Raw genomic sequence first — 26178 nt, forward strand, 5'->3', positions numbered from 1 at the left:
GCGGCGCCAGCTGCAGCCGCCTCGCTCCCCGAGGAGCCTCCCCGTCTCCTCTCCCGAGTCCGCGAAGCAGCAGCCTCCGGGGCTCACCTTCGCGCCGGAGGGGTGCACGGAGTCGCGGGGAGAAGGCGCCGCTGCACAGAAAGGAAGCACGGCGGGGGCTAGCGAGGACCCCCCACCCCGCGGCCAGCCGGGGAACCCCGCCGCTGCACCGCGCCAGCCCGGGAATCCCCCCCGCCCCCCGCCTCGGACCCGCAGCCCCTGCCCAAGCCGCGGAGAGCGGAGAGCGGGGGGCGGGGGCAGCCCGTCGTGCGCCCGTCCGCCTCCCACCCCGGGCGAGGGGCGCTGCGCGCGGGGCGGCGGGCAGAGGCGCAGCCGGCACCGCAGCCCAGCCGCTTTGTGCCGAGCTGTCACCCGAAAGCCGCCGCCGCCCCCGCGCCCGCCCCCGCAGCCGCGTGCGCCGCACCTGGGAGCGCGGGCGGGACGCTGCGCGCCGCCCCGGGCCGCCGGCGCCTCCGGGCAGCCGCGCGCCGCGCGCACAGGACAGCAGGATCCGCGCCGCGAGCCGCAGCCCCCGCTCGGCCGCCGCCGCCGCCGCCGCCGCCGCTTCCGCCCCTGTCACGGCGTGACCCGGGGTGGGAGGAGCCGGCGAGCCCGGGGAGGGGTAGGGTCCCCGCCTTCGCCTCCGCCGCGGCGCTCGCCCCGCCCTGGCCATTTCCGCCGCTGCGCCAGCCGGGGCGCCGGGGCGGGGGCGGGGCCTGTGCGCCGGGGGCGGGGCCGGGGGCGGGGCCTGTGCGCGGGGGGCGGGGCCTGTGCGCGGGGGCGGGGCCGGAGACGGCGGCGGCGGCCTGCAAGCTGCGAGCTGCAGGCTGCAGGCTGCGGGCCGCGCACGAGGTAGGCTGCCCCGGGCGCGCGGAGGGTGCGGGACACACCGCGCCGCTTGCTGCGATCCGAGTCCCGGCTGGGGCATCCTCACGAGCGTGGGCAGCCCGGCCATCCGCGCCCTGAAACGCGGTTCGGGAAGCCGCGTGGGGGACCTGGGAATCACGAGGTCGGGCAATGAATGACCTCTCTGAGTCCACGATTTAAAATGCTCCCCCCCCCTCCCAAAAAACACTGCTGTGTCTTAGTGGTTTTGAAGGAAAGAGAAGAACTTGCCAAATAGTGAGTGATGTCCTGGGGACGAGAGTGGGGGCGGGGAGGGGGAACTGGGGTGCTGTAAATATTCTGTCTTGCTGCAAAGTTGTGAAACAGATGTATGCAAATCTGAAAATTCACTGAGCCATGCTCTTAAAAGGAGGTGGGGGTTGGGAACGGGGGTGCTGTAAACAGTCTGCCTTACTGCAAGGTTATTAAAGTGGATGCCTATCTAAAAATCCACTGGAACCGTGCTCTTAAAATGTATGCACTTTACAGAAGTTATTTTTCAATTTAACATTTAAAAATAAATGTAAAGCAGAAACATGTTTTTGTTTTTGTTTTTTAAAGGGGAGGGAGGAAACCAGACTTGAGAGTTCGTCCAAAGAGTACTTTGGGGGCCAGACTAGTGCATCCGCTGTTTCCGTGTGCCGGTAGGAACAACTGTGAACTTTGCCTTTCTTTTCTTGTTTTTATTTTTATTTTTTTTTACATTTTTTAAATTGAAATTCAATTTGCCAATGTACAGTATAACATCCAGTGCTCGTCACATCAAGTGCCCTCCTTGGTGCCCGTCTCCCTGTTACCCCATCCTCCCCCACCTCCCTGTCCGTTTTTTTCCCAGAGTTAGGAGTCTCTCATGGCTTGTCTCCCTCTCTAATTTTTCCCACTCAGTTCCCCTTCTTTGCCTTTCTTGATTCTTATAAAAATTTGCACTTTTATCTTGTTATAGAAAATTCTTATTTCGAAAAGCGCATGTGCAAGTACACGTTGAGATGCTATTAGAGCAGCTAAGAAGTGGTTAAGTTACAGATGTGATGTTGACTTAGATTTCAAGTTTGTGTGCAAGGGATAGAAGTGTGCAATTCCAGATTGCGCTGGCTCTATGGTGAAATTATGCTTGCCTTTTGTTTTAAGTAGAGAACTGCTTTATGAAGGCTCAAGCTCAGGTTCCGAGGTTTCTGGCTGAAAATGTAGATGGGAAAACTGTAACTCTCTTTTGCTTTTCTGTACCCAATATAATCAGGTACTTTGTTTGACCTCTCAGAAATTTTACTCTCTCAAGTTGTAGGGTATATTCAGAGTCACCTCCTGACATCAACAGGACCTTGCAAAAGTGTTTGTTAACAAATGTTTTTTGAGAAGTGAATTTATGTTCCCAATTCCAGGGGCGGAGGAGTGCCTTCTCCTTAAATCTTAAGCACACTGGAACCAAATTTTTCAATAAAGGGAACGTTTCCTGAAATACTTGCTTTTTTGTGATGTTTGCTATTCTCATTGACAAATCATTAAATTAGAGCCGCCAATGATAGCAGGCTATAGTATAATCCAAATTCAATTAGTTTCACTGATTCAAATTAAACTCAATTAGAATTAATCAAGTTATATGGTCCTTAGTATTACAAAGTTCACATTGAAAGGGCAGATGTTTTCCTCATATCTGCAGATGGATTTGAGGTTATGTTTAGGTGTTCTTTTTTTTTCTCTCTCAGTTCCTTTGTGTTCATTTTCCCATGCAAAAAAGAAACTACAAGAAAATTATTTGAGGGGGAACTTGGGTGGCTCAGTGGTTGAGAGTCTGCCTTTGGCTCAGGTCATTGTCCTGGGGTCCCGGGATCCAGTCCCGCATCCCGCTCCCTGCATGGAGCCTGCTTCTCCCTCTGCCTATGTGTGTGCCTCTCTGTCTGTGTCTGTCATGAATAAATAAATAAAACCTCAAAAAAAAAAAAAAAAAGACTAGGAGCAAAGGGAAGTCTTGAGAGAAAAACATTGGCCTTATGGAAAATATTAGGATCAGAATGTCTTTGAACTTAAGCAATATCTCTGGGAACTAGAAGACAATGGAATGACTTTTTCAAAATTGTGAGAAAAAGTAACTTTTCAGGTGGCTTTTCTGTGGATGTTGAAATATTTTAAAATTCAAGTGAGAATTCTAACCAAGAATTCTATGATCAGCAAAACTGCACAAAAACCTTTTCTCCTATGCACCCTTTCTTAGAAACCCGTTGGAGGTTGTGCGTCACCAGTTTAAGGACAGTAAGCAACAAAACAAAAAAAAGGAGGAAAATATAGGATAAAAGAAATAGGAGATTCATCAAAAGAGAAAGAAATCTTCAGGATGATGATCAAGAAAGACGCCACAATGCTAGCTATGTAGTGGGAGTGGAGAGCATCCAGGTCAGGAGTCTCCAGAGTCTTCTCCAAGATGGTGATATTGGTAGAATAACTGATAACTGAAGAGATTGAGAGTGTATTGATAGGATATTGGGACAATTGTGGAGCATTGAGTTGAATTGGTAACAAGGACATAGGAATTTTATAAATGAAAAGTCAAGGGGCACCTGGGTGGCTCAGTGGTTGGGCGTCTGCCTTTGGCTCAGGTTGTGATCCTGGAGTCCTGGGATCCAGTCCCACATGGGGCTCCCCACAGGGAGCCTGCTTCTCCCCTCTGCCTGTGTCTCTGCTTCTCTCTGTCTCTCATGAATGAATAGATAAAATCTTAAAAAAAAAAAAAAAAAGCAAGACAGTCATTAACAGCAGAATAAAAAAGTACAAAAAAGGAAGAGTAATCATACAGTATTATGTGGTTTAGCTGTGAATGGTATTTACCTGGTCATCATAACATGTACCCCAAATATTTAATGAACCATAGACTATATCTGGGGGGGGGGCACCTGGCTGGCTCTGTTGGAGGAGCATGCAACTCTTGATCTTGGGGCTGAGAGTTCGAGCCTCACGTAGGATATAGAACTTACTTAAATACGTAAATCAATGAACTTTAAAAATAAATAGGCTGTGTCTATATTGAAAGGATGGGGAAAATGAAAAGGTGGTGTGTGTGCTGGGAAGTTGAAGGAGAGCGAAGCAGGTATCTTCTCTCCATGCTACCTGGAAATGAAAAATGAAGAAGATAGAAAATAAGCATGCTATTTTGAGATACAGAGTTAGATTTCAAGACTCAGCTAAAAGAGTTCAAGATGGTTGCCTTTCTCATTGGGGGTGCAGACTGCTATCTGAAACTCTTTAAATTATATGCATTATAATGGAGAAAAAATAAGTAAGCAGTGAAATGTTAAAAATTCAAGTGAGATGCTAGAAAAAATTCTAAGTTTACAAAAAAAATTTTTTTTTTGTCCTCTCCTTTTTTAAAGCTTAAGCTCTTTGTACTCGAACATTAAGGTATAATTCTGTTTATTTAAAGATCCTTCCTAACATGTAATATGAGGTATGCCTCTACCATCAGACTCCCTGAAAAGTAACTTTTCAGGTGGCTTTTCTGTAGATGTTGAAATATTTTATTTTTTATTTTTATTTTTTTTTAATTTTTATTTATTTATGATAGTCACACACAGAGAGAGAGAGGCAGAGACATAGAGGGAGAAGCAGGCTCCATGCACTGGGAGTCCGACGTGGGATTCGATCCCGCGTCTCCAGGATTGCGCCCTGGGCCAAAGGCAGGCAGTAGACCACTGCGCCACCCAGGGAATGTTGAAATATTTTAAAAAGTCATACTAGGGCAGCGCGGATGGCTCAGTGGTTTAGCGCCGCCTTCAGTCCAGGGCGTGATCTCGGAGACCTGGGATCAAGTCCCGCGTGGGGCTCCCTGCATGGAGCCTGCTTCTCCCTCTGCCTGTGTCTCTGCCCCTCTCTCTCTCTCTCTCTCTCTCTGTCTCTATGAATAAATAAATAAAATCTTAAAAAAAAAAAGTCATACTGCTAAGGATAATAGGTTTTTATTTCATTCATCAATAGAATTGCAATGCCTTGAATGACAATATTGCAAATATTTTCCATGCAGGCACTGGAACCATCTGTTTTGTAAGGCAGAGGTGTCTCTGAAACCATGGACAAGACAAGAACTTTCCTGGATGTTAAAGAGTACCCCGATACTGAGGTACAGAAAAACCGAGTACTGACTCTGGAAGAATGGCAAGAAAAGTGGGTGAGCCGCAGAATTGGATTCCATCAAGAGCAAGGACATAAGTAAGAAATGTTTGGTATATGACAGAGAAATGCTCTATTGGCAACTGACTTTGGAAATAGAAGTAGTAATATTGGTACACATTATTTGATTTTACAAGGCACATTTTTATTTTTCGCATTTCACTGTCTCTGAAATAGAATACATCTCTGGCATGTCAAAGGTTAATGGGCAACCGTATCTCTTCTCAGAATGTATAAATAACCGCGTGACAATTGCAGGCATCTGAGATTTATGAAATACATCTTTTTTTAAGCCCCTGTAGCCTCTGGGTATTGGTCATACATATTTATATGTACAGCAGATGCTCACAGTAACGTGTATATCTCTTTGTACTGAAAAGTGGTGGGGTTCTGACTTTGCTTTCGGACAGTGTGTGTTCAAGTGTAAAGTGTCATCTGTGTGGTGGAAGGAAAGAAGCTGAAAAAAGTTAATACTTGAGCCAGGATGTTGAGCAATGTGTTAGTAGTAGTAGGCTTGAAAACAGCAGTGATATATCTGGGCCAGTGCTAAGTAAAGTGGTCATTCTTGTTCTAGGCAGCTACCCTGACTTCCCAGGGGATGATACAATCATTATTATTATTATCATTATTATTGCATTTGCATACTGAGTGGTAGTTGGAGCATCTTCCCAGAGTCTTTGTATGGGTTATCTTTATCATGCGGTGACCTTAGAAGAACCACGTCTCTACAGAAGGAATTAACTACAGAATTAGACTTCCCAGAGCTTTAGAGTCTGAGACTGAGTACATGTTTAGAGAACTTCCCATAAAACAAATGTTGAAAAATTCAGTGAGTCCAGAGGCTCCCCATCTCTCTCTCTCTCTTTCTTTCTTTTTTTTTTTTTTTTTTAATTTTTATTTATTTATGATAGTCACACACAGAGAGAGAGGCAGAGACACAGGCAGAGGGAGAAGTAGGCTCCATGCACCGGGAGCCCGACGTGGGATTCGATCCCGGGTCACCAGGATCGCGCCCTGGGCCAAAGGCAGGCGCCAAACCGCTGCGCCACCCAGGGATCCCTCTTTCTTTCTTTTCTTTCTTTCTTTCTTTCTTTCTTTCTTTCTTTCTTTCTTTCTTTCTTTTTCTTTCTTTCTCTCTCTCTCTTTCACACACACATACATATTCAGGGAATTAAAGAATTTTCAAAGCACAAAGAAAAAATAACTTTTAATTACTAATGAGGAAAACTCTAGGGTTAAATTGATTACCTACTCACTAGCTATGTGACTAAATGAGTTATTTCACCTTTCTTCTTTCATATATAAACTGGAGAGAATAATAATTCCTGTTTTTTACTCTCTCAAGTTGTAGGGTATATTCAGGGAGCTAATGCATGAAGAGTCCTTAGCCTCATACGAGGGTAGTCCTTTCCTCTGTGCATTGGGCTAATGAAAACATATATTTTTTCTTCCCCAGGTTATTAAAAAAGCATTTGGATACTTTCCTTAAAGGCGAGAATGGACTGAGAGTATTTTTTCCTCTCTGTGGAAAAGCAGTTGAGATGAAATGGTAAGAGCAGATAAGCATTCACACACTTTCTTATCTTAATGACAAATACACTGGGTGAATATTTAATCTAATGTAGGTTTAAAAATTCCATTCTCAGGAAATGCACAGGGATTCTTTATTTGAAGTAGAACAAGACTGATGGGTTCATAGAGATAATATCCTTAAACAGTAAGACACAGCACGAAGCGCTGGTGTGGTCTAGTCTTTCTGTATCGAGTTTCTAAGGAAAAAAAGCTATAGTTAGGAACCAATTTTGGGGTCTCAGGATACAGAGGACTAGGTGTCCCTCTTATGTCTGCGATCTCTTTGTGCAGTTTCATTTGTGGGGGTGGTTTAGGAATATGGCTGAGTTAATTTTAGATATTTTTAATAGAAGTGGACAGAAAAATTTTAAATGAATTGCAACTCTTTGGCAAGACCACATATAGCCCACCGTTCAGCCCAGCTGTCCCATCCCGCTACGAGCACATTGGTGATTATTTTCAAGAATCCTTCTTTTGAAACCAGTGATGAGGATTTCTTGTGAGTAATTCTCTGTGAAAAGAAGTCACTTGAATTAGCAAGCCGCAATTGCTAGAGATTACCCTAAAGTCACAAACCTGGCAATCATTTTCTGTAGAGAACTCAGTCGCAATGATACTACACAGACACTATTGTACATACCATTAGTTCATAAGCTTGATTGTTGAGAATTTTGGTCCTTAGGCAAAACATTTTAAAGTATTTATTAAAAAAAAAAAAAGATTAGTAAATGAAACTCATAGTGACTTGGAAATGCTCTGTTTCCTATATAAATATAGGCGGTGGACCCAGAGAACACGAATGTGTTCGGAGCTGGCTTTTGGGTACAGACTCTTGCATACAGACCAGACCGCCCCCTTGCTCAACTTGTAGCTGAGTATTTGGGACATGGCTGCTATGGCATCGGACTCTAGTGTGGCCATGAAACTGAGAATACTTAAACTGTATTACGAGACTTACCCCTAACCAACTCACTGAACCAGAAGAGTCGCTTTGGAAGCTACTTGCAAGAAAAACATTAACTCTACAAACAGACTGTCTTAAAGCCGTATCGTTAAGTGTTAACAATCTAGCACTGGCAGAGAGTTTGAGACAAGATTAGGAAGTAGAAGGAGAAAACAGACAATTACATGTGATTGTCGACTAGGTCTAAAGTCATTTGTAATAAAAATACCAGAACTAAGCTATTTCAATTGCCGGTAAGTGCTTATATTAGAGGATTTTTCATCTATGTATCTAATTTATGTATTGAGGTCAGTCCAGATATCACATGTGAATAGATGACTATGCGGCGAGGCCCAAAAGCACTAAAATAAAATGTTTAACACATTTCCTTAGGTGTTTTTTTTTTTTTTTTTTAAGAACATCATCCATCATAACCCAGCCTGTGCCAGTCTGTAATAGGCTCTGCTTTAATTTCAAAGTGTAAATAAAAATCCTCACAGCCAGCTTGGATAACTTTGTGTGGAGAATAAAAAAAATATTTCCTGGAGGCACCTGGTTGGCTTAGTTGGAAGAGTATGCAGCTCTCGATCTCAGGGTCATGAGTTCAAGCCCCACATTGGGTGTAGAGCCTACTTAATTAAAAAAAAAAATTCAGGGGTGCCTGAGTGGCTCAGTCAGTTAAGCGTCTGCCTTTGATCCCAAGTCCTGGGATCGAGCCCCACGTTGGACTCCCTGCTCAGTAAGGAGTCTGCTTCTTTCTCTCCCTCTGACTGGCCTCCCTGCTCATTCTCTCTCTCACTCTCTCTCATAAATAAATCTTTTTTAAAAAATTCAAATTATTTAATAAATAAATAACAGGGCAGCCCAGGTGGCTCAGCGATTTAGCACCTGCCTTCAGCCTAGGGTGTGATCCTGGAGCCCCGGGATCAAGTCCCACGTCAGGCTCCCTGTATGGAGCCAGCTTTTCCCTCTGCCTGTGTCTCTGCCTTTCTGTGTGTGTGTGTGTATTTCATGAATAAATAAATAAAATCTTAAATAAATAAATAAATGAATGTCTCTGCCCCTCTCTCTGTGTGTGTATTTCATGAATAAATAAATTAAAATCTTAATAAATAAATAAATAAATAAATAAATAAATAAATAAATAGCAAAATAAAACATTAAATATATTCCCTGTTGGTTAACATAAATTCAGGAGGAAATATGAAAGACAAGTTATTGATAGTGTTTATTTTAGATCCGTAAACAGTTCATGCTCGGACCTCATTGCAAGTAGTAGTCTCCTGTGGGCAAGGGGTACAATCAGTTCTGCTACCCCTCTTGTTTTGATAATGCAATTTCACTCTGACTCCATTGGTAAATCAGGGAACAATTTGAACGTGATGTGAATTTCACATTCACTTCTGTATAATTTCGTGTGTAAGAATGTGAGGTAAGAGTAGAAAACCACACACAGCTGAGTGCAGCCGTGTGTAAAGGGACAGGAGGCACCTCAGTTGACTTATGTGCTGTGAGCCACTCCCATCCGCAGCTGGTGTTAGAACTTTCCAGTCATCTCCCCTCAACGCACAATAACTCACAAGCTGCAGCCCTTCCAAACGCTCTGTACTATTTATATATATATATATTTTTGTAAACTTTTAATGTGTGTTATATACTCTGTGACCATTTCTGTTAGGTTCCTGTCTCTCTCTCTCTTTTTTTTTTTTTTAAGATTTTATTTACTTATTCATGAGAGACAGAGAAAAGCAGAGAGCCACCCAGGTGTCCCATCTCTCTCTCTGTTTTTTTTAAAGATTTTATTCTTCAAAGTCATCCGGGGCAGCCCGGGTGGCTCAGCGGTTGAACACCGCCTTCAGCCCAGGGCCTGATCCTGGAGACCCAGGATCGAGTCCCATGTCGGGCTGCCTGTATGGAGCCTGCTTCTCCCTCTGCCTGTGTCTCTGCCTCTCTCTCTCTGTCTCTCTGTCCCTCATGAATAAATAAATAAAATCTTTAAAAATAAATAAATAAAAATAAAGTCATCTCTACACCCAACATGGGGCTTGAGCTCACAACCCATGGAGATCAAGAGTCACATGTTCTACCTACTGAGCCAGCCAGGGGCCCCCTGTCTTTTTAATGTGCCACTGACGATGTTTTCTTTTCTTTTTTTTTTAAGATTTTACTTATGTATTTTAGATACAAGAGCGAGTAAGAAAGAGAATGAGCAGGGGTAGCAGCAGGGAGAGGGAGAGGAGGAAGCAGGCTCCCCACTGAGCAGAGAGCCCAACACACAGCTCTGTCCCAGGACCCCAGGAACATGACTTGAGCCAAAGGCTCAACCACTGAGCCACCAGGAGTTCCCCAAGTTTTTTTTTCTTATGCATTATTTATTCAGTTTATTTCTAAATTTTAACTGTGTTTTTGAGAAAATCCTGGTTCACAGAGATAAGTTATGGCAAATGTGTAATAGCTTTTTTAAAAAAAACATAAAACTTAAGGTATTCTTGACATATAACAATGTGTTAGTTTTAGGTGTATATAATAATGATTTGATATTTGTATTTATTACAAAATGATGCCCATGGTAAGTTTAGTTAACATCCATTATCCTACGTAGTTTCAGAATTTTTTTTTCTTGTGATGAGGACTTTTAACATCTACTGCCTGAGCAACTTACATTACTAACTATAGTCACCATGCTGTGCATTACATCCCCATGGCTTATTTATTTCAAAACTGGGAATTTTGACCATCTTTGCTTGTTTTGACCACCCTCCACCCCTACCTCTGGCAACCACTAATCTGTTCTCTGGATTTATGAGCTCGTTTTTTTTTTCTTTTTCTTTTTTAGATTCCACATACAAGTGAGACTATACAGTATTTGTCTCTCTGTGTTTAACCTACTTCATTTAGCATAATGCCCTAAAGGTCCATTCATGTTGTCACAAGTGGCAAGATTTCATTCTTTTTTATGGCTGAGTAATATTCCACTATGATAAAGTTTGTTAATGTTCTGTGGCAACCCCCATTTTCCCCATAAGCCTTTCAATTTCTATTGTAAGATATTGCATAGCACAGTGATTTTTTTTTTTAGGGATGCGTATGTTGCATTATAGCAGAACTGACTGTATGTGTTTATTTGACAAAAATCAATACTGTACCACTAACACTGTTTCCTCTGAATCCAAGATTCCCAAGACTATGGATCCTGTAATTTAAAAACTTGTCAGGAAAACACTAGTTATTTGTTTATGGCAATTAGGTAAATTTCTGGGTAGTGTTTATTGTAAGTAAATGGAAATTGTAAGATTATAGAAATGGACACTAATGTTCTGGAGCCCTGTGCTCTAGCACCGTGGCCACTAGCCACATGTGCAGATTTCATTTTAAACTAAATCACACTTAAGGGCACCTGGGTGGCTCAATCAGTTGAGCCTCTGACTCTGGATTTCGGCTTAAATTGCTGAGCCACTCAGGGATCCCCCCAGCAGAGGAAGTTTTAATGGACAGAGCTGATTTAGAGAAATTGAAAAGCATCTCTAATCCACAGGGTACTTTTAAATTAGAAACTCATCTAATCAAATCCATTTGTAGTAGATCAACATTTTAAAGTATAGTTTTCCAAATTTTTAATTTTTTCATATGGTCATATGGATCAGTTTTTCAGAATTCCATGTACTATTAAGTTTCAGAACATAAAGATCCACTTCCATACAAGTTCTATGAAACCCTGTGACCCCAAATTCATAAAAATCCCTTATAATTAAGGGAAATGTATGTTTGTTAGAGGTATGTCCTTTGATTTAGTATTTGGAATAAAAATTTAAGTGTAAATATGTGATTTCATGCAGGTTTGCAGACCGAGGACACAGTGTAGTAGGTGTGGAAATCAGTGAACTTGGGATACGGGAGTTTTTTGCAGAGCAGAATCTTTCTTACACAGAAGAACCCATTGTGGAAATTCCTGGAGGCAAAATATTCAAGGTTTGTTTTGTTTTTGGTAAATAATTGTTCCCCTACCCCCATAGGAAAAGTCATTCTTAGGGTGCATAAGTTACAACTGTTATGTGACTTCACTTTCTCACACAGACTCACCTGGTGGTTATACAGTCTAAGGAGCGAGGGCTTAAAAAGATAGGTGATAGGTAGGGGTACCTGGGTCTCAGGGTTAAGCATCTGCCTTTGGCTCAGGGTGTGATCCCAGGACCCTGGGATCAAGTTCCCCATCCGGCTCCCTGCAGGGAGCCTGCTTCTCCCTCTGCCTAAGTCTCTGCCTCTCTCTGTGTGTCTCATGAATAAATAAATAAAATCTTTAAAGAAAAAAAAAAGATAGGTGGTAGCTAGATATGCACAAATATATACAACAGCTGATGGCAAAGCCTATCTATACTCATGGTTTTGCTTTGGGTTTGTTTGTTTGATTGATTGATTTATAAACAGGCATTTCTGAGAACGTCTTGGGCCATACCCCGTGTAAGACCTTGAAGAGATAGAAACACGGTCCCTGCCCTAATGAATATCTTAGCTTAGAAGAAAAGAAAAACACAGAGAAAGCCATTTGTCCCTTGTGGAGCTAAGCGTAATGACACAGGGCATGAAGGGAACAGAGAGGAGAGCTCCCCTCACCCAGCCTCGGAATGCCTACTGATGCATGGTGACAGGTAGGATTGGCTTGGGGAGTGTCTTTCTTCTCTGGTTCATCTTGAGTTTGAAGGGGGAAAGGTGATGACAATTAAGGAGGCTGGCAGTCACTGACACATCTTCAAGGCAGAGGCTGTGGCTTGGCTTCCCAGGCTGGCTACGGCTGGGTCCAGGCTCTCTAGTCCTGTGTGGTCTGGCCATTGTCTGTTGGTACAGTCGGTTTCTCATGAGGTGCCCAGTTTTCTAAATATTGAAACTAATTGCAGGTCAGTAGGAGGCTTAAGAGTACTTTATTTTACAGCTTCCTCCCACTCTGTTCTCAAATCATCCCATGAGCTTACTCAGTCCAAAGAGGCTAGTCCCAGAGCAGTGGTTCTCAGCCTCAGGGGCACATTTGCAAAGGCCTGTGGATCTTTCAAAATTCCCAATCCGAGGGCTCACCCCAGGCCAGTTAAATCAGAATCCTCAGGGGTGTGGGGCCCAGCGTCACTACTGTGGAAAGCTTACCTGAGTACTTCTCTGAGCATCCATCCTATATTCCTCTACCTCACCCACAAGACTGCCTGAGCAGTGTTCGTGCAATGCCTCACAAAGTGCACATTTACCCCGTCTATTCTACAGGATGCCTTCCTGGTCCAACACACAAGGTCAAGTTGATGTAACTCGCTGTTAAGGAACATCATCCCTACTTCATCTCCGAGCCTCCCACAAACCATCATAGGGTCAACCTCAGCCTCAACAGACTAAATTTCATAGAACACATCTAACTTTTTTTGCCAGCTTGGGGTGTGGGAGGGAGGAAATAGGTCACTTCCAGTTTGCTAGCAACTCACCCAGTTTTCCTGATACCTTAAAATTCACTTACACTTATAGCTGGGACGTGTCATGCATGTGTCCTAGGAACTGGGGGCAGGCAGGGACTTGCTTGTCTGCCAGCAAGATCCCCCAAGTTGAGACTTGCTGCCCGTCCTCCCTGCCATCACACCCACCCCTTGGGTTCACCCCCACGGTGCTTCCAGACTGATCTTTGGAGACCCTTCCTCTATTTGTAAACCTCCATTGGGACCTCACTTCAGAATACTATCTAACAGTTGCATACCTGACCTCTCCTTCCTTGGCCTTCACCCTCACCCCCACCCTCCAGGCTTCTCACATCCCTTGGATCTAGTGGAATCCATGTCCCTTTACTCCCCCCTGGGCTGCACCCCCAGCTCAGCCCCCTGTAATGTTAGCAGATGCAGGGGCACCTGGGTGACTCAGTGGTTGAGCATCGGCCTTTGGCTCAGGGTGTGATCCTGGGGTCCTGGGATCAAGTCCTGCATCGAGTCCTGCATCGAGTTCCCTGCATGGAGCCTGCTTCTCCCTCTCCCTATGTCTCTCTGCCTCTCTCTGTGTGTCTCTCATGAGTAAATACATAAAATCTTTTTTTTTTTAATTTTTATTTATTTATGATAGTCACACAGAGAGAGAGAGAGGCAGAGACACAGGCAGAGGGAGAGGCAGAGACACAGGCAGAGGGAGAAGCAGGCTCCATGCACCAGGAGCCTGACGTGGGATTCGATCCCGGGTCTCCAGGATCGTGCCCTGGGCCAAAGGCAGGCGCTAAACCGCTGCGCCACCCAGGGATCCCCATAAAATCTTTTAAAAAAAAATATGAGCAGATGCATCCAGATATCCTTTCAGAGGCTGCCTCTTGTTGGGCTTTGCCTGTTACCCTCAGGCAGTTCTCAGCTCTGTCTTCTGAGTCCTTATGTTCTCTGGCACACAGGCCATCCCGTCCTAACTTCCTAACTCTGCCTCTGCACCCACGCCTCTCTGCTCTACCAGGCTTTCCTCGCTATGGTCAGAGGCCGTGTTGGATTCACACCCACTCTCTGGAACCCAGGATAGTCCTGCCCACGAGGGGCTCAGGCAATAAATTCCCATTAGCCGATGAATGAAAGAGAAAAAGCCAGGAGTGCACACAACTGCACTTTGCAGGAATGACTTCCAAGATATCTGACCTTCCTCCATCAGCCTGCCTGGTAGTTGATTGACCTGTTTATTTATCTTTAACAGTGTCAAAATATCAGGGCTCTGCTAAAACAAACATTGCTAAAACAGAACAAGTTCTGGAGATAATAGCTAACTAATCTCCAGGGTTAACCTCACTGTGATTTTTCTTCTTGAGTTGATCCCAGAGAACCCCATACAGGTCTAAAAAAACCAACCAACCAAACCAAACCAAAAAACAGAGTGCCATTAAAAAAAATTATTTTAGAAAAATAAAAAATAAATAAAAAAATTATTTGTAGTGGTGGTTCCATCAATTAAGCATCTGCCTTCAGCTCAGGTCATGATCCTGGGGTGCTGGGATTGAGCCGTGCATCGGGCTCCCTGCTCCACCGGGAGTCTGCTTCTCCCTCTCCCTCTGCTGCTCCCCCCTGTTTATGCTCTATCTCTCTGCCAAATGAATAAGTAAAATCTTTAAAATATATTTGTAGTATTTTCAGTTAAAATTATTTGCGGTACCATTGCATTCTTCATGTTGAGTTACACATTCCCTCTCCACCACCTTTGCTGTGCTTTGCTGCTCGTATCTTTCTGTAACCATCCATGTCACTCCTATTTAAATAGCATCCCCCCCCCCCCTTGACTTTCATTACAGAGCTCTTCAGGGAACATTTCGCTGTACTGTTGCAGCCTTTTTGATCTTCCCAGGTAGGACCAAATTCCACCTCTGCCCTTTGAATAACCTGAGTGCTTGCCAGGCAGTACTTCTGATTATCCCTCTCCACTCCCAATTGCATGGAGTTGAATCTCTTCTGCAGTTCTTTTTACTACAGCCCACCTGTCTGCACACTTGATAGCTTTCGTGTCCTTGGATAACTTCCAGAATACGGAAAGCATTGTCATGCCTCTAGGCAGGTAGGGGAAAGGAAGGAAGAGTAAGACCATGTCTTCACTTCACAACTGACCTGTAATGGAAAGAAATTTCAAAGTGCAGAAGGCAGTGATACCTTATCCCCTGGAAGTCCCTGATACTTCTGGGGGCTGGGAGCAGGTTGTCACAAATTGTCCTTTAGCTCTCCTCTGTGCTCCCCCGTCAGAGCAGAAGGGGGAAGCCACTGCCACCAGTTCCTAAAACTAGAAGGAGCTCCTCATGTCCACATCTGCATGTCCCTGCTGACTCCAGAAAAACAGACAGAGATCCCAGTTTCTTGACAGCTAGTGAATACCAGCCTGAGCCACCAGAAATGCCGTCCTTCTTGATCAAGACTCGATTTTTGTTACCTAAGATATTGTACTTTTGTTTCTTTCTCTTCCTGATAGAGCAAATATCGGCAAATTTGACCGGATCTGGGATAGAGGAGCATTAGTTGCTATTAACCCAGGTGATCGCGAACGGTTAGTAATTTCGTTTCTTTAATTACATTGGGTTTTCCTTTTTGGCCTTCTTAATTTAATATGCTGTACTTTTTGAGAGCTCCAGAAAATCAGTTAGACTTTTACTGGTTTGAAATAGTTCACGTATCTGGAATTAGAAGATCTAAATTCGGTACCATCTTTGTGTGAAAAAGGATAGGATTGGGCAGCCCGGGTGGCTCAGCGGTTTGGTGCCACCTTCAGCCCAGGGCCTGATCTTGGAGACCTGGGATCAAGTCCCATGTTAGGCTCACTGCATGGAGCCTGCTTCTCCCTCTGCCTGTGTCTGTGCCTCTCTCTGTCTCTCTATCCCATAAATAAATAAATAAAAATCTTAAAAGAAAGAAAGAAAGAAAAAAAAGGATAGGATTTGGCCATGGCCATGGGAATCTGGTACAAGGCTTGTTGTTCCATCACTTCTAAGCTGTGCTGCCTCGATCAAAGTATTCAACTTGTCCAGGTGTCAGCTGACTCCTCTGCAAGATGGTAGCATGTCCACTGATATCACCCCCACTGCCTCCACTAACCCAGAAACCGTTCTGGGCAATTGCCATGTGCCAAGTATTGCTTAACACACTCTGTATACCTCTGCTCCACCAAACAACCCTGTGGGGCATATTGCTACCATTATTCCCATTTTATAGATGAGGAAGTTACAGTAAAAAAAAAAAAAGAAAAGAAAAGAAAATTAAAATATGAGAAAGCATACAGAGTAAAACATGGCCACTCCTATGTACATTCCATTCCAAATACCGCTCACCTACTTATTTGGAGATAGCATATAAATATTAAATTATTTCATAGTATGGGGCAGACTCTTCACATATATCCAAAGTCCTGCATGCCCATCAGTGAAATAAAATTTTTTTAACTATTTTTTTTAAGATTTTTTTAATTTACTCATGAGTGACATACAGAGAGAGGCAGAGACACAGGCAGAGGGAGAAGCAGGCTCCATGCAGGGAGTCCGATGTGGGACTCGATCCTGGAACCTCAGGATCATGCCCTGAGCCAAAGGCAGATGCTCAAAGGCTGAGCCACCCAGGCATCATGAAATAAAATTTTTTATTTCTTAAAAACTGTTTCATGAATACAGCTTATTGACACACCCAATCTTCTTTAAGTAGACCATGCCACATTTTCTTTCTGGAACCTTCCCCTTCCTCACCTGCCTGGAAGTGGCCATTCTCTAAGGGTCCATCCATAGCATTTGCTGTGCCCGCCTGTCTCTTACCCTTGCTGCTTTACTGAGCACTTCAATTCTATCACTTTCATTCAGACACCCAATAAATGCATACTAAGTTCCCACCAAGTTCTAAATAGATACTGTGCCGTATATTGGGGAAATAACAGAACACATCGTGCCTGGCATCTGCCCTTATCATTGTTACATTTCCAGCCCTATTTTTGCCCTCAGATGTCCACATCACATTTTGGTGTTTGCTGTGTATTTCTTGTGTGATATCAGTGTCCTTTAGCAACTCAACATGTTATGTGGAGCCTCTCTGCTTCCATAATACACCACATATGTATACTAAATCCACTTCTGCTAGATGTCTGCCTTTTTGGGTGTTTCCCACTCCCTAAGGATGTTCATCCTCCTCTTTGGGGTTAGTCCTCACAGGGGCTTTGATCTGTGTGGTTCAAATCCACGAGGTAGTGGGGAGCAAGCTGCAAGTCACAGCTCACTATGAGGGCAGACCATGCGTGTTGTATCATTCCCCAGCTGCTGGCAAAGTGTGTATTTAGCACACAGTAGGAGCTTAGTACATACGTGTCAAATAAACGAATGAGAGCAAACTAGACCCACAGCAAAGGAAATCCACTGTTTGATACCAGCCACCCACCACCTCCTCTGTCCTGGGTATAAAGGTCACCTAAGTGGCCTCTGGACTGTTACTTCATGGTTAACAATGAGTAGTGAAACCCCATCTAGAAGGCTTGTTTCAGGAATCCAGTTCTAGGTTGGCCACTCTATGGTCCTCCCTGGTTTCCCCACTCTCTTTCCTCCCAGCCTGGCCACGTGTGTGTATGCACGTGCACACACGTATGTCTGTGCGTGTGCGAACCTGTACGTGTGTGTGATCACAGCCCCAAGCACACCTGAGAACATGTTGGCCTTTGTTACCAGAAACACAACTTACCTGAGGCCAATAGAAAAATACACTTCTTTATCTTCGTCTTGGTACTTAGCATGTTTGAACTTTATTTCATTCCTGTCATTAATACCGGGCAGCTTTTCTGTTTTGATTGCACGTGCACAAGTCCCGAGGTGTTTGATGCTGGGCCCCTCAGGTGTGTCATCTAACATAAATCAGTGGGGCAAACCTCTCGTTTTTCTGAATTTTTTCAAAGTGGTTGAGAAAGTCCACATTCCAAAGGGAATGAAGTGTGTCAGTCCTAGGAAACCCTGCCAAACCAGTCTGACTGATCACTTTCAAGGGGATGGCAAATTACTTCTTCCTTCTTCTTTAAGAAAAAAATCTTATTTATTTATTTTGAGAGAGTGTGAGTGGGGGGAAGGGGCAGAGGGAGAGAGACCCTTAAGCATGAACCTCTACCTCCCACTAAGCAGGGAGACCCAACTGGGGCTCAACCTCATGACCCTGAGATCAAGACCTGAGCGGAAATCAAGAGTCATTCTCTTTAACAGACTGAGCCACCCAAGTGTCCCGCTTCTTCCTTCTTCTTAAGACCAACAATCAGTAAGCTAAGTAAAGGTTTTTTGTTCAAAAGTTTCCTTTGATCCAACACTTTCTCTTGCAAGGACATGTGACCCACTCAAGCCAGTCCTAGCTGGGGGAGTCTGCTAAAAAGAATAACAAGGGGCACCTGGGTGACTCACTTGGTTAAGTATCTGCCTTCAGATCAGGTCATGATCCCGGAGTCCTGGGATCGGGCCCCACATCAGGCAGGGAGCCTGCTTCTCCGTCTGCCACTGCTCCTGCTCCCCCTACTTGTGTGCTCAATCTCTCTCTGTCAAATAAATAATAAACAAACAATAACAAAACTAACCCGGGTGTTTACGTCATACCAGGCCATGTTCTAAGCACTTCACGTGTATAAACTCATTGAATACACACCACAACCTGTGAGATGGTTACTAGTCTCATCCCCGTTTTACAGATGAGGAAACTGAGGCCCACAGAGTTGAGAATGTGTCAGGCTTATGTAGCCACTACGTGGAGGAGCTAGGCTTCAAACTCTGGTATCTGGCAAAGTCCACACTCCTAATCCCCATGCTAATCCCCTCCCCAGTTTCTCACAGAGCCCTGGACAGAGATCCCACTACACCCAAGCCTAGTAGAAACTGTGTGCCTAGAGCCAAGGCACCTCCCTCAGAGTTGGGGAGTCTGTCTCTGTCTGCCTGTCCCTCACGGCATCTCTACCTCCTTGTGCCCGTCTCCTCTGTCCTCCTACTCTGTTAGGCTTCCTCTGCTTCCTCTACTTCTGCTCCCCTGTGTCTGACTTCTCACAATCCCCAGTGCCAACAAGCACACACCACAGAAGCTCCAGCGGCAATACAGTGATGACAGCTAACGAGCACCTCCTTTTTGGGTCTCTGGATTCAGTTTCCCAGCACAGTCATCTGATTGGCCCAAGCCAGCATTCTGCATGGGGCCCAGCTCCCATTCCTGGTCCCTCTGCTGATGGGCCCCATCCCAGTCAGTGCCTGCCTCCCATTCTAAACCAATCAGACACAGCTGGGAAATGACATCATATGCACCCCGGGACCTCTACTAAAAAGGACTGTGCCAGTAGCACTCGTGGTTTATGTTGTACCCTGCAGAGCTTGATTTCATGCTCCCTTGAATTTTTGCCTGTTAGTCTTGTCCCCCTCCAACTCAACAGAGGAAAGGAATTGTGTTTCGTACTTCCTACATATGCCCCAGGAGAGGACCCAGTTGCCCAGGATATTATTAAACTGCAGCATCCAAGCCCAACAGCAAACCTACCGAATCACGCTCTGGGGATGGAGTTTAAGCATCTTTTTTTTTTCAGCAGGTGCTCAGGTGACTGATAACCCAGCCTGGTCTGGGAAGCACTGCTCCAGAGCTGGCACTGCTTTGTGGGAAGTGTGTGTTCCAAGTGGATAGACCTTGGAGCACCACATCAGGCTGGAAGGAGCCTCTCCTCAGCTTAACGTGACATCTTCTGGTCTGATGAGCTCTGGAAGCACACACCCTTTTGATTCCTGTCTTAATATTTCCCAGTTTGCCAGATGACATAATTTGCAGACTGTTTCTGGCATTTAGAATGCAAATCGACTTCAGCTGGTCCTTCAGAATTAAACTCAGTAATGGAGATGAGTGAACTTGGTTTCCCTCCCTTGCTCTCATCCCCTGCAGGCTTTGCCTTTGTAGAGAAATGTAACACTTTACTATGTTGTGTTCTTTTTAGCTATGCAGATATAATGCTGTCCCTAACAAGAAAAGGGTTTCATTACCTCTTGGCTGTTCTTTGTTACGATCCCACTAAACATGCAGGTAAAGTTTCTTTTGTTTTTCTTTTTCTAAGATGTTGCCTCATTTCGGGGATTTAATTCTGTGACACGGATAGCAGTATTTGCTCCTAATTTAGATCATAGGAAGAATACTGCTTTCTATATAGGAAGGAAAGTCTGGTTTGGGTAAATGGAAACTATAAACCTTTATTCCTCTTCCCACTGGATACACGTTTTACTTGTATGTCATCTCATTCACCATTCACAGCTCAGACTATAGAAGAGAGGGAGAAATGGATGGCCCTCATATAAGAAAGAAATCTCATGAACTCTGGAATAGGAGGAAGAGGGACTAGTTGCCCTGTTTTGAACATAGCATATGTGCTCCATCCGTGGTGGTGGGGATGTGTTAGGAACACACCTACAAATACACAGACACACCCTCATAGGACAATAGATGAGACATGGATGTGGGAGGTGGGGGGAGTTGGAGGTACGCAGAAAAATCTCTAAACCATTATGGTTTTTTAATTTCTGAAATTTTACAATTTATTGCATCGTTTAATAATGATCTTTGTTTTGAACTTATAAAAGTGATGTTTTCTTCTGGGCTCCTTTTGATGTGCTTGAACATTGCAAGCTTAATCTTTGCCACAACTGAGCTTTTATTTTCAGGAAGAGTGAAAACAAAATATAGAGGTTTTTTGTTTTTGTTTTTGTTTTTTTAATTTTTATTTATTTATGATAGTCACAGAGAGAGAGAGAGAGAGGCGCAGAGACACAGGCAGAGGGAGAAGCAGGCTCCATGCACCGGGAGCCCGATGTGGGATTCGATCCCGGGTCTCCAGGATCGCGCCCTGGGCCAAAGGCAGGCACCAAACCGCTGCGCCACCCAGGAATCCCAATATAGAGGTTTTTATGGTAGAAATCCCCTTTTTGATTTTTAACAGAGATTTTTTAAAAATATGGTGTTTTATAAATATTTACATGTGCTAGTATTCTTTTCTGTTTGAGTAAATCAGGTCTTAAAAGTTCATTAAAAGATGAGACCTAGTGTCCATAATTAAGTCTGGAGCAATTGGATGGAAATTGAAATTAATGGAGACAGACTTCAGTTCTGCTAATCTGATATAAATTCCATTCCTGAACAGGAAGCTTAAGGCAGGGCTTGTAGGCAGAAAATACAACAGGCTCTGTCTGGGGTTGGAACTCAGAATACCTCTTGAAAGGAGCAGAAGCTAAATTTCCTTTAAAGTGAATGGCCTGTGCAGAGTGGGAGGGATATATAGAGTGTGAGCGAGTGCAAGAGTCATAGGAAATCAGTACTCCAAAAAATGAAGGAAATGCCAAGGAATTTGTTAATGAATTTCATGCTGATTTTAAAATTCCCCCAAATAAATAAATAAATAAATAAATAAATAAATAAATAAATAAATAAATAAAATTCCCAAGTCCCAAAAACTGGAGAGCCACATGCAAATAATGAAACTGGACCACTTTCTTATACTATACACAAAAATAAAATTCAAAATGGATAAAAGACCTAAATGTGAGACCTGAAACCATAATAAAAGTCCTAGAAGGATCCCTGGGTGGCGCAGTGGTTTGGCGCCTGCCTTTGGCCCAGGGCGCGATCCCGGAGATCCAGGATCGAATCCCATATCGGGCTCCCGGTGCATGGAGCCTGCTTCTCCCTCTGCCTGTGTCTCTGCCTCTCTCTCTCTCTCTCTCTGTGACTATCATAAATAAATAAATTAATTAATTAATTAAAAAAAAAAAAAAGTCCTAGAAGAGGGCAGCCCAGGTGGCTCAGTGGTTTAGCGCCACCTTCAGCCCAGGGTGTGATCCTGGAGACCCAGGATCGTGTCCCATGTCAAGCTCCCAGCATGGAGCCTGCTTCTCCCTCTGCCTGTGTCTCTGCCTCTCCCTCCCTCTCTGTGTCTCTCATGAATAAATAAAATCTTAAAAAAAAAAAAAAAGTCCTAGAAAAGAACACAAGCAGTAACTCTGACATCAACCATAGCAACTTCTTACTAAATATGTCTCCTAAGGCAGGGGAAACAAAAGCAAAAATAAACTGTTGGGACATCACTAAGATAAAATGCTTCTTTTTTTTAAGATTTTATTTACTTATTCATGAGAGACAGAGGCAGAGACATAGGCAGAGGGAGAATCAGGCTCCTCACAGGGATCCTGATGTGAGACTCAATCCCAGAACCCCGGGATCATTCCCTGAGCCAAAAACAGATGCTCAACTGCTGAGACACCCAGGCTTCCCAAGATAAAATGCTTCTGCACAGCAAAGGAAACAATCAACAAAACTAAAAGGTGGCCTTTGGAATGGGAGAATATATTTGCAAATGACATATCTGAGAAAGAGTTAGTATCCAAAATATGTAAAGAACTTAACCAAACTTAACACCCCCAAAAAATAATCCAGTTAAAAAATGGGCAGAAGACATGCACAGACATTTTTCCAAAGACATCCAGTTGGCCAACAGACATATGAAAATATGTTCAACATTACTCATCATCAGGGAAATAAAAATTAAAACCGTGATGAGATATCACCTCACACCTGTCAGAATGGCTAAAATGAACAACACAGGAAACAGCAGTTGTTGGGTGAGGAGGACGTGCAGAAGAGGGGATCCTCATGCATTGTCGGTAGGAACGCAAACTGGTCCAGCCACTCTGAAAACAGCGTGGAGGTTCCTCAAAGAGTTAAAAATATAGCTATACTACGCTCCACCAATTGTACTACTAGGTATTTGCCCAAAGTATACAAAAATGCTGATTTGAAGGGCACATGCATCCCCAATGTTTATTGCAGCATTATTTACAGTAGCCAAATTATGGAAAGAACTCAATGTCCATTGACTGATAAATGGATAAGATGTGAGATACACGCACACACACACACAGGAATATTATTCAGCCATAAAAAAGTGAAATCTTGCCATTTGCAATGACGTGGATGGAGCTAGAGAATATTATGCCAAATGAAATGAGTCCGTCAGAGAAAGACAAATACCTTATGATTTCACTCATATGTATAATTTAAGAAACAAAACAGATGAATATAGGGGGCAAAAAAAGAGAGGCAAACCAGAAAACTATCTCTTAGCTACAGGGAAAAAAATGAGGGTTACTGGAGGGGAGGTGGATGGGGGGAATGGGTTAAATGGGTGTTGGAGATTAGGGAGGACGTTTGTTAGGATGAGCACTGGGTGTTGTATGTAAGTGATGAATCACTCAATTCTACACCTAAAACTAATATTACACCATATGTTAACTAACTAGAATTTAAATAAAAACTTGAAAAAGAAAAAAAATAAAAGTTAACAAGTCCCATGGCTGGCCCAGCTGTCTCACCTAAGCTAGAGATGGGCACCCACCATGGGCATCCCCTTGGTAAGCCAGCCTACTTCTTTGCTATGACATGCGCAAAAGAAGACGCAAAGGAACCTGTCACATCCTCACCAATTTGATAATTATGTTGTGTAAGGAATAACTATACCTGAGTCACTGGAAATCAGCTGAGAAGTGGGCCCTGAGAATTTCTCTTTAGGAAGAAAAAAAAAAAAGAATTAGATCTATAGACAGTATTTTTCACCATGTTTCTCTTTTACCTAGGCCCACCATTTTATGTTCCAGAGGCGGAAATTAAAAAATTATTCGGTAGGTTATTTATATTTTAAATAAAGTCAACCATTAACTGTTTTGAGTTGTTGTCAACTATTAGTGTCTAGAAGTCTATAAGATCTAAAAGTTATAAACCATTTTATTGAAGACTATTTTATCCTAGAAAAGGGACTTATCTCTGTCATACGTCTTTTTAGCTAAGTGGTGTACGTGTGTTAGAGGCATATGAATTCTTCTAGAGAGATGATATGTTTAAGTCTTAGGAGTGGTAAGTGGTAATAGCAATTCACAGTTCAGATAGCTTGCCCTTAGCATCTCCCCTTTTTCATTAAAAAAAAAAGAAAAGAGGGGCACCTGGCTGGCTCAGTCAGAAGAGCATCTGAGTCTTGATCATGGGGTCAGGAGCCCCATGTTGGGTATAGAGATTATTTAAATAAATAAAACTTTTTAAAAAACAAAAAGAAAAATCTTCAGTACACACTGCCTTTAAAATCATTTGATGATGGGATCCCTAGGTGGCTAAGCGGTTTAGCGGCTGCCTTCGGCCCAGGGCGTGATCCTGGAGTCCTGGGATCAAGTCCCACATCAGGCTCCCTGCATGGAGCCTGCTTCTCCCGCTGCCTGTGTCTCTGCCTCTCTCTGTCTCTGTGTGTCTGTCATGAACAAATAAATAAAATCTTAAAAAAAATAAAAAAAATAAAATCATTTTAGAAATCTCAGTTGCATTCTATTTTTTTTTTAAGATTTTATTTATTTATTTGAGAGAGACAAAGAGCAAGTGTAAGCAATGAGAGCTGCCAGGAGGAGGAGCAGAGATAAAGCGATAAGCAGACTCCATGCTGAGCATGGAGCCTGATGTGGGGCTCAATCCCATGACCCTGAGATCAGGGCTTGAGCCAAAACCAAAAGTTGGACACAGCTGACTGAGCCACCCAGGTGCCCCTCAATTGCATTCTTCGTTTAACATTTTTACTTGTTCCTCTTTCTTTTTTTCTTTTCAGGTTCAATATGTAACATTCATTGCCTTGAGAAAGTTGATGTTTTTGAAGAGCAACATAAAAGTTGGGGAATTGACTACATTATTGAAAAGTTATATCTGTTTACAGAAAAGTGAATGAGACAAGTAAAAACAAGTAATAGCAACATGGTTTTGGGCAATGAACAGTTATGACAAGGCATGAAAATATAGTGGATGACTCTTGGAAAATTATTCACGGATCACATTACAAATCTTTGCTCACAAATACACATAACTTTATAGAAAAGAACATATAACTAAATCAGTGAAGTAGCTACCTTTAGAAAGAGTGTGACTGGGAGGGTGAAAGAATCTTACTTACAGATTGCAAGAATTTTTTATAATCAGCCTGTGTTGTATAATTTTAAAAATTAAAAATTAAGGGGGCACCTGGCTGGCTCAGTCGGTGGAGGATACAACTTGTGATCTTGGCGTCATGAGTTTGAGCCCCACTTTGGGTATGGAGATTACGTAGAAATAAAACATTTTTAAAAATTAATTAAAATTTTAAAATCCTTTTTAAAACTAAAATTAAAAATATGTAATTTTTTTAAAAAGTAAAAGAAATGTAACACATATAAACTTAAGGAAATAGAATAGGCAGAACCACCGAGGCCATGTAACACTTTACTAGGGTTCAAGGTAAAAGACAGTGGTCCAAGAAATTGTATGACATTTTTTTAAAAAGACTTCTGACCTCTTTAAAAAATAAAAATGATCTTTCATCCTTACAGCCCAGACTCTCCCTCATTTCTTATCTGATATGCTTTCTTTCTTATCAAACGTTACGTTACAAATTCACCAGAGTGGCTAACTTGTTGGGAACAGGATAGAATTCCACATATGTACCTCAAAGCAGTCATTCTGGGGGCACCTGGCTGGCTCAGCGGTTGAGCATCTGCCTTCAGCTCAGGGCATGATCCCAGGGTCCTGGGATCGAGTCCAGCAACAGGCTCCCTATGGGGAGCCTGCTTCTCCCTCTGCCTATGTCTCTGCCTCTGTGTCTCTCATGAATAATTAATAATCTTAAAAAAAAAAAAGTCACTCTGCTGGTTTGCAGCAGAAAATCACATCCCAGGTTTGTGTATTGTGTGCCACTTCATGCCACAATGCATGAAGTGAAAATATATGTCTGAAAACCTGTGATCCCTAACCACTGGGTATTAACAGAAATTTGTTTCAATATTGGTGTTAACTCTAGGAGATAGAAGGAAGATAATCAAAGGAACTTTTAGCAATAAAAGAGACCATAAGATATCAACATAATGAAAGAATATAATACTTTCTCAGTGCAGACAAACTTGGGAAGCACAGAAAAGTCTAAATAAGAAAAAAGCGGCCAATTCCCATCACTGGAGAGGATTACTGGTTTTCTTGTTTGTCTGCTCCTGCCCAGGTGTATTTCCTACGCATGTATGTTTCTGCAAAGTTGAGACCAATGAGGAG

At 43.2% G+C, this 26178-nt stretch overlaps 2 protein-coding genes across 6 annotated transcripts in view; one reads left to right on the forward strand and one right to left on the reverse strand.

Moving 5' to 3' along the window:
• The window catches only part of KDM1B (lysine demethylase 1B), a 60183-nt gene extending 59617 nt beyond the window's left edge, over nucleotides 1-566 (reverse strand). Inside the window, exon 1 of one of the 2 annotated variants that reach the window (XM_072813849.1) lies at nucleotides 464-566. The gene's annotated coding sequence lies outside the window, so the exon portion shown is untranslated. Of the gene's footprint in view, nucleotides 1-87; nucleotides 204-463 lie in introns of those variants that run through there. The other variant, XM_072813850.1, reaches the window with a different exon arrangement.
• Nucleotides 567-803: 237 nt separating this feature from the next.
• On the forward strand, nucleotides 804-25465 carry TPMT (thiopurine S-methyltransferase). Of its 4 annotated transcripts, none has more exons than XM_072814148.1 (10): nucleotides 804-891; nucleotides 1486-1568; nucleotides 4934-5118; nucleotides 6536-6628; nucleotides 11431-11563; nucleotides 14868-14920; nucleotides 15533-15607; nucleotides 20027-20112; nucleotides 23706-23750; nucleotides 24716-25465. In XM_072814148.1, exons 3-10 carry the CDS (start codon nucleotides 4979-4981, stop codon nucleotides 24826-24828), a joined length of 738 nt encoding a protein of 245 aa, XP_072670249.1. In that variant the 5' UTR covers nucleotides 804-891; nucleotides 1486-1568; nucleotides 4934-4978; the 3' UTR covers nucleotides 24829-25465. The 4 variants fall into 4 exon arrangements, with proteins under 4 accessions (XP_072670249.1, XP_072670251.1, XP_072670252.1 ...); XM_072814149.1 differs by having other exon boundaries at nucleotides 833-1161; XM_072814150.1 differs by lacking the exon at nucleotides 1486-1568 and having other exon boundaries at nucleotides 810-891.
• Nucleotides 25466-26178: the final 713 nt, after the last annotated feature.

Source organism: Canis lupus, chromosome 37 (assembly GCF_048164855.1).
Source record: "Canis lupus baileyi chromosome 37, mCanLup2.hap1, whole genome shotgun sequence".
In the NCBI taxonomy this organism is placed as follows: Eukaryota; Metazoa; Chordata; class Mammalia; order Carnivora; family Canidae; genus Canis; species Canis lupus.

Coding starts and splice junctions, on each gene's coding strand:
- TPMT (XM_072814148.1), top strand. CDS start 4,979: ATGGACAAGACAAGAACTTTCCTGGATGTTAAAGAGTACCCCGATACT. Junction 6,629..11,430: donor AAAGCAGTTGAGATGAAATG/GTAAGAGCAGAT, acceptor GATTTCATGCAG/GTTTGCAGACCGAGGACACA. Junction 20,113..23,705: donor CGATCCCACTAAACATGCAG/GTAAAGTTTCTT, acceptor TCTTTTACCTAG/GCCCACCATTTTATGTTCCA.